The sequence below is a fragment of the Terrapene carolina genome, unplaced genomic scaffold (assembly GCF_002925995.2).
Source record: "Terrapene carolina triunguis isolate 2854851 unplaced genomic scaffold, T_m_triunguis-2.0 Scaffold113, whole genome shotgun sequence".
Classification (NCBI taxonomy): Eukaryota; Metazoa; Chordata; order Testudines; family Emydidae; genus Terrapene; species Terrapene triunguis.
Genome location: NW_020664464.1, coordinates 11,074,492 through 11,082,811, shown reverse-complemented (window position 1 = coordinate 11,082,811; position 8,320 = coordinate 11,074,492). Strand labels below are relative to the sequence as shown.

Below are 8,320 nucleotides of genomic sequence, written 5' to 3'. Positions count from 1 at the left end.
TCCCTGATGCAAAGCCACCTTTCTTGATTTTAATTCCCTGTACCTGTACGCGGTGTCACTCGCCCCTCCCTCCCTCTCTCCCTCCCTCCCTTCTTCCCCTGGTCCGTCAGATACTACTTTCGCGCCTTTTTTCAGACCAGACGCCATAGCCAGCATTGGGATCATGGAGCCCGCTCAGATCACCGCGGCAATTCTGAGCACTATGAACACCACGCGCATTGTCCTGGAAAACATGCAGAGCCTCCTGGACATGCCAAAGCCAAACCAGGACCAGCTGAGGAGGAGGCGATTGCAGCGCGGCGACGATAGTGATGAGGAAATTGACATGGACCTCTCACAAGGCACAGGCCCCAGCAATGTGGAAATCTTGGTGTTACTGGGGCAGGTTCATGCCGTGGACCGCCGATTCTGGGCCCGGGAAACAAGCACAGAGTGGTGGGACCGCATCGTGTTGCAGGTCTGGGACGATGCCCAGTGGCTGCGAAACTTTCGCATGCGTAAGGGCACTTTCATGGAACTTTGTGACTTGCTTTCCCCTGCCCTGAAGCGCCAGAATACCAGGATGAGAGCAGCCCTCACAGTGGAGAAGCGAGTGGCGATAGCCCTGTGGAAGCTTGCAACGCCAGACAGCTACCGGTCAGTCGGGAATCAATTTGGAGTGGGCAAATCTACTGTGGGGGCTGCTGTGATCCAAGTTGCCAGGGCAATGAGAGACCTGGTGATATCAAGGGTAGTGACTCTGGGAAACGTGCAGACCATAGTGGATGGCTTTGCTGCAATGGGATTCCCAAACTGTGGTGGGGCCATAGACGGAACCCATATCCCTATCTTGGCACCGGCGCACCAAGCCGCCGACTACATAAACCGCAAGGGGTACTTTTCAATGCTGCTGCAAGCCCTGGTGGATCACAAGGGACGTTTCACCGACATCAACGTGGGCTGGCCGGGAAGGGTACATGATGCTCGCGTCTTCAGGCAGTCTCTTCTGTTTCGAAAGCTGGAGGAAGGGACTTTCTTCCCGGACCAGAAAATAACCATTGGGGATGTTGAAATGCCTATCGTGATCCTTGGGGACCCAGCCTACCCCTTAATGCCATGGCTCATGAAGCCGTACACAGGCAGCCTGGACAGTAGTCAGGACCTGTTCAACTACAGGCTGAGCAAGTGCCGAATGGTGGTGGAATGTGCATTTGGCCGTTTAAAAGCGCGCTGGCGCAGCTTACTGACTCGCTCAGACCTTAGCGAAAAGAATCTCCCCATTGTTATTGCTGCTTGCTGTGCGCTCCACAATATCTGTGAAAGTAAGGGGGAGACATTTATGGCGGGGTGGGAGGTTGAGGCAAATCGCCTGGCCGCTGATTACGCGCAGCCAGACACCAGGGCGGTTAGAGGAGCACAGCAGGGCGCGGTGCGCATCAGAGAAGCGTTGAAAACCAGTTTTGTGACTGGCCAGGCTACGGAGTGAAACTTCTGTTTGTTGCTCCTTGATGAACCCTCTGCCCCTCCCCCACCACCCTGTTAACTCTACTTCCCTGCAAACCAACCACCCCACCCTCCCCTACTACCCTCCCCCCTTCGAGCACCACTTGCAGAGGCAATAAAGTCATTGTTGCTTCACATTCATGCATTCTTTATTAATTCAGCACACAACTAGGGGGATAATTGGAAAGGTAGCCCGGGATGGGTGGGGGAGGAGGGAAGGAAAAGGACACACTCCAATTTAAAACTTTAAAACTTATTGCTATGGAAATCATCTAGGGTGGAGTGAGTGGGTGGCCGAAGGCCCCCCCACCGTGTTCTTGGGCGTCTGGGTGAGGAGGCAATGGGACTTGGGGAGGAGGGCTGCTGGTTACAGAGGGGCTGTAGCGGCGTTCTCTGCTCCTGCTGCCTTTCCTGCAGCTCAACCATACGCAGGAGCATATCACTTTGATGCTCCAGCAGCCGGAGCATCGACTCTTGCTTTCTGATTACAAGTTGACGCCACCTCTCCTCTTCAGCCCGCGTTTCAGCACGCAACTTCTCCTCTTCAGCACGCCACCTCTCCTCTCGCTCATATTGGGCTTTTTTAAAATCAGTCATTGACTGCCTCCACGCATTCAGCTGTGCTCTGTCAGCGTGGGAGGCAGTCTGAAGTTCAGTAAACATTTCGTCACGCGTCCTTCGCTTCCTTCTTCGAATATTCACTAGCCTCTGCGAAGGAGTAAGATTTGCAGCTGGTGGAGAAGGGAGAGGTTGTTAAAAAAGATACATTTTAGAGAACAATGGGTAGACTCTTTCACGTTAGATTTTGCTGTTCACAACATCACACAGCACATGTGCTTTCGTTACAAGGTCGCATTTTTCCTCTTATATTGAGAGTCTCCTGGTTTGGTGTGAGAGATCACTCACGCAGTGCCAGGACACAGATTTCAGCTTGCAGGCAGCCATGGTAAGACATATAGTCTTTGGGCTTTTTTAACCTTCTTAACATGTGGGGATGGTTTCAAACAGTTCTGCCCTCATTTCCCATACCAAGCACCCGTGCCATTTAAAATGGGTTTGCAATGTAAAAGGAGGGGCTGCGATTTCAGGTTTAACATGCAGCACAAACCCAACTAACTCCCCTCCCCCACACACCCAATTCTCTGGGATGGTCACTTCACCCCTCCCCCCCACCGCGTGGTTAACAGCGGGGAATATTTCTGTTCAGCAGACCAGGAAGGGGCACCTCTGAATGTCCCCTTAATAAAATTGCCCCATTTTAACCAGGTGACCGTGAATGATATCACTCTCCTGAGGATAACAAAGAGCGATAAGGAATGGATGTTGTCTGCATGCCAGCAAACACCGGGACCATACGCTGCCATGCTTTGTTATGCAATGATTCCAGACTACGTGCTACTGGCCTGGCGTGGTAAAGTGTCCTACCATGGCGGACGGGATAAGGCAGCCCTCCCCAGAAACCTTTTGCAAAGGCTTTGGGAGTACATGAAGGAGAGCTTTCTGGAGATATCCCTGGAGGATTTCCGCTCCATCCCCATACACGTTAACAGACTTTTCCAGTAGCTGTACTGGCCGCGATTGCCAGGGCAAATTAATCATTAATCATTAAACACGCTTGTTTTTAAACCATGTGTAATTTTTGCAAAGGTACACTCACCAGAGGTCCCCTGTGTGCCCTCAGGGTCTTGGGTCAGTTCGGGGGTTACTGTTTCCAGGTCCAGGGTGACAAACATATCCTGGCTGTTGGGGTAACTGGTTTCTCCGCTTCCTTGCTGCTGTGAGCTATCTATGTTCTCTCCATCCTCATCTTCCTCGTCCGCCGAACCCGCTTCCCCGTTTGCAGAGAGGGACTCATAGAACACGCTTGGGCTAGTGGTGGCTGCACGCCCTAGAATGGCATGCAGCTCCGCGTAGTAGCGGCATGTTTGCGGCTCTGCCCCGGACCTTCCGTTTGCGTCTCTGACTTTGTGGTAGGCTTGCCTTAGCTCCTTAATTTTCACGCGGCACTGCCGTGCGTCCCTGTTATGGCCTCTGTCCTTCATGGCCTTGGAGATCTTTTCTAATGTTTTGCCGTTTCTTTTACTGTTTCGGAGTTCGGCGAGCACTGCTTCATCTCCCCAGATGGCGATCAGATCCTGTACCTCCCGTTCGGTCCAGGCTGGAGCTCTTCTGCGATCCTGGGACTGGGACTGGGACTCCATCATGGTTACCTGTGCTGATGGGCTCTGCATGGTCACCTGTGCTCTCCACGCTGAGCAAACAGGAAATGAAATTCAAACGTTCGCGGGGCTTTTCCTGTCTACCTGGCCAGTGCATCTGAGATGAGAGTGCTGTCCAGAGCGGTCACAATGAAGCACTGTGGGATAGCTCCCGGAGGCCAGTAATGTCGAATTCCGTCCACACTAACCCAATTCCGACCCCCTAAGGCCGATTTTATCGCTAATCCCCTTGTCGAGGTGGTGTTAGGAAACCGGTTTAAAGGGCCCTTTAAGTCGACAGAAAGGGCTTCGTAGTGTAAACGTGTCCAGGCTTAAGTCGATTTAACGCGGCTAAAGTCGACCTAAACTCGTAGTGTAGACCAGGCCTCAGAGTGCACAGTGGGTGTGGACTTTCACCATCCATGTATATTCCTTCCTATCTCCTTCCTGCCCTCTTTGGGACACTGTTCACCTCTGCGGATGCATTAAAGGAATATTCACTTCACCTCCCTGAAAGAAGGGGCCACGATTATGACTGGCTTTCTTTGCAGGCCACTTGAGCGTGGGAGGCAATTGTGCACCCCACTGTGCCTGGAAATTAAACTGAGTTGTTTAAAAAATGAATTCTTAACTACCATAAACAATGATTTAGTAGTGAGAGACACACAGCACTTTCCAAGGGGTTGTAGGGACAACTCCTTCCAGGTACTCATCTGATTTTAGTCAAGCTATAAAGGGAGTTATAAAGATGATTGTAATGAGTCTCTGTTCTCTTACCTGGAAACAATGATGACAGATACAGTTTGGTACTAGATTATAAAGCCAGAGCACTTTACTGTTTTTCCAACACCATCCATAGTATGAACACCTGTGTACGAGTGTGTGTGCAGTAGTTTGAAAATGATTTTTTCATCCTCTACAGCTAAGTGTACGCTCCAGCATTTGTGGTACCTCCAAGTGAAAGCATGACTTTTAAGGGAATGCATCTTAGGTTCCCTCTGGGCTCTTCCGTTTCCCCTTCACCCCCATCATCGCTCACTGTATGTGCACACTTGTTACTTACTAAAAACCAGATTGTGCCTTGAAGGCACTGACCCACAATCCCTCCTAGAGCTCTGGGGAGTGCATACTGCACTACTCCTTAGGATACAGCATGCTCCCCCTCTGCATCCAGCCAGCCTTCGGTGACAGGACTGACAGATGCATCTTTGTGGTGGGAGGTGGGCATGTGCCTTCCCACTCACTTTGGGGAGGCATATGCCCCATCAGGGAGTTAGAAGGAAGCAGTATTTTGCTCAGGAGGTCACATCCACAGCTCCACTGACTTCATTAGAGCTATACCAATTTGTACCAGCTGAGGATCTGGCCCACAAAGTGCAAGGGCTACAATTATGCCTGGCTCTTGCTCCCTTTCCCCAGTGCACCTGCCCAGAGCCAAGCACAGTCTGTCCCTACATATTAGTAAGCAGATGTGACCACGCAGTATAAACAGGAGAAGTCATGCAAAGGATTCAAAGTTGGAGAATGAGGCAAATACTCTGTCTCGAATATAGGAAATGATAAGATGGAAAAAAGAAAATGATCTGTAGAGAGAGGAAAATATATTTTCAGGTTAAGAAGTGATTGAATATTTAGGTTGTAGAAGGGCCTGAACCAAAAGCAAACACCTTCCAATTCTGGGTAAATCTGAATCTACGTGCAGTTCTGAATCTTGCAGCGAGCCGCTAATTCTATAGTTAGCCAAAGCAAAGACCAGATACTGGAGATGTTAGGATCTGGATCTATAGCTCTTGCTCATCTCTAATTTAGAGCCAGTAAATAAATGGCTTTGACTGCAGGAGGTGAGGTATATCTGCAAATAAATCACTGGTTTAAGCAATTCCTTGGAGGCAGAACTTTGCAGATATTTACAGATGTTGCTAGTATCTTTTGATGTATGTCAGCAAACCACAAATCAGAGGACATGAAAGAACATCACATGAACTGCATCATATCAAGTGTTCAAGTACAATGAGCCATGATGGGGGTGAGAGGGAAGAGCCCGGGGGAGCTTAATAGAAAGAGCATCAAATCATATATGGCAATTCTGCCTCAGCAAAATGAAGAGTGAGGATATGATGGAGGACAAGATTACTGGCTAGCAGTATTTGAAGGCTGTAAACACCAAAGAAGGTAATTGTTTAGAGTGATCCAATAGGTAGAGCTAGGGGATGAAATTAAAAAAAAAAAAAAAAAACTTACGGCAAATGTCAGGGAAAGCTTTCTTATCATGAGATCTCTTAGATTGTGAAACATTCTCTTCAGGGAAATGGTGGAAGCCCCATCATGTGAATCAATTAGAACTGGAGTGAACAGAGCACTAAAAATCATAAAATATCATAAAGAACAATTTTACACTTGCAGAGAGTTAGGTGTCTGACCAGCTCTAACATCTATGATCAGTAGTTAGGGCAGAAAAGAAACGAACGGCATTATAAACCAAAAATAACCCTTTTCTCTTTTTCAGCACAAATTGAAGTGATACCATGCAAAATTTGTGGAGATAAGTCCTCTGGAATACACTATGGAGTCATCACATGTGAAGGCTGCAAGGTATGAGACTTTATACAGCACTGTCATTGGCATCTGCATTTGCCTCAGGCTTCTGTGTACTTAACAACACACTCTGACACCCTTTCAGACAAGGCGTGCCAAAGGCTGTAATGCCTGCTGCTGATACACAGGTGTTCCGTGTCTAATTTTACTTGTTGTCTTCCTTATTCAACAGTCAAATGATATTTGGAAATAGCTCCTTGTCTGAGGCTTTGAATTAGTAATATGTGATGCAGCATAAATGGTGATACAGATGCTGGTTACAGTATGTTAGAATTGCTCCACCCCGAATGAACCTGAGGACTAGTTTTGTTCTCTTGTTTCATTTACGATATGTGTGAAATGTCAAAGTTAATTTAAGTGTCATAATGCACAGTTTTAAGAGATATGGGACTGATTTTGGCCCCACTCATAGAGAGCCTCTGTGCTCTCAAGGGGACATAAAGAAATTGCAATTGCCCAGCGAGAAATTCCCCCAGCTCAGGAAGAGTGTAAATGGCACTGCATTGTCCCTCCTTGTAGGCTTGGCATACCCCAGGGCTGGAAAGGAGCAGGTTGGGGTAGAAGAGAGAATGCCCATAGTGCTCCTGTGATTTGGGGCTGCTGCAGCACCTGCCATCAGCACCTGTGGGGAGGCTGCCATATGTTAAAGCAGTCCCTGTGGCTAACTTATGTATAAGGGGCTATTTTGGCACTCACAGCACCCGAGAATTTTGCAAAGGCAAATCTTCGTGTTTGCAGTTCTTGAAGGTGCAAAGATGCAAAGGCTCTGATTAGCACCTGCAGGTCCTTTTATAGATAGAAACATGCACTTGTACATTTTGTGGGTGCACATACACATCTACATGTATGTAGTGTGAAATATCTTGCTCCCCAGGTTTGTATTTAGCATTTTATAACATTGAAGGCATCTGAAAAATTCAAAACATTGGATTTATCACATCCCAAAAATAAAGTTTGATTTAATGCCAGTAAATTGAGAAGTGATATATTGTCCAAAATCAGACCTTGTCTTTCAGAAACTTTAACAATTGTAAATGAGCCATCCCCCATTGTGACACAGTTTTATTGTGATACTGGACCGGAAATAGGCTTCTTTTTATGATGATCGCACAGAACAGGATTAGTCTAATCGATCTGATACTTTAAAATTGGCACAAAAATAATAATAAAGAAAAATGCTTTTAAGCAGAAAAAGAGCTTCTTGTCTCTGTAACCAGTCTACATAAAGCAGTAAGGAATAAAGTCTCCTCTGGATGTGATTAGTGTTAATGGTAGCCCTTGTGTGTGCCTCAAGAGGAGACAATGCCTCTTAGCTCTATGTGTATATTGAGATAAGAAGCTCCTCTACCACTTAACACAGTTGTAACCCTTTTGTTTTTGTGCCAGTTTCAAAGTAGCAGATCAATTAGTCTAATCCTGTTTCATGAGACTGTCATGAAGAAAGATGTATGCAATCTAGTTGTAGCTGTGCTGGTCCCAGGATATTAGAGAGACAAGGTGAGTGAGGTAATATCTTTTACTGTACCAACTTCTGTTGGTGAGAGAGAGAAGCTTTTGAGCCACACAGAGCTCTTCAGGTCTGGGAAAGGCACTCCCAGCATCACAGCAAAATGCAAGTTGGAACAGATTGTTTAACATCAGTAGTTAGCACATATTCTAAGGGACCATTCAAGGTAAAGTGTCCCGTTAACACCTCTGCAGTCATAGGACAAAAACAGGTGGATAGAGAGTAACAGATTGTTGTAATAAGCCATAAATCCAGTGTCTCTGTTCAATCCATGATGTTTAGTGTCTAGCAGAGTTATGAATTTAAGCATCTGGGCTCAAAATGTTTCCTTTGAGAATGAGGACTGAGAGGTCAGATATAGGCCACATCTACACTATAGACCTATATCAGTATAGTTAGTATAACCAGTATAACTACCTCGCTGAAGGGTGTGCAAAATCCTAACCCCTCTTCCCTCCTGTAGACAGTGCTATGTTAATGGGAGAGCTACCGCCTCTTGGGAAGGTGGATTGACTACACTGATGGGAGAAGCTCTCCC

General features: G+C 47.2%; 1 protein-coding gene across 1 annotated transcript in view; it reads left to right on the top strand.

Annotated features, from left to right (window-relative positions):
• Positions 1–8,320, top strand: part of RORB (RAR related orphan receptor B) — a 67,287-nt gene that overhangs the window by 1,491 nt on the left and 57,476 nt on the right. Inside the window, exon 2 of the mRNA XM_026652329.1 lies at positions 6,187–6,272. Within this exon, the coding sequence (XP_026508114.1) occupies positions 6,187–6,272 (86 nt within the window). The remainder of the gene's footprint in view (positions 1–6,186; positions 6,273–8,320) is intronic.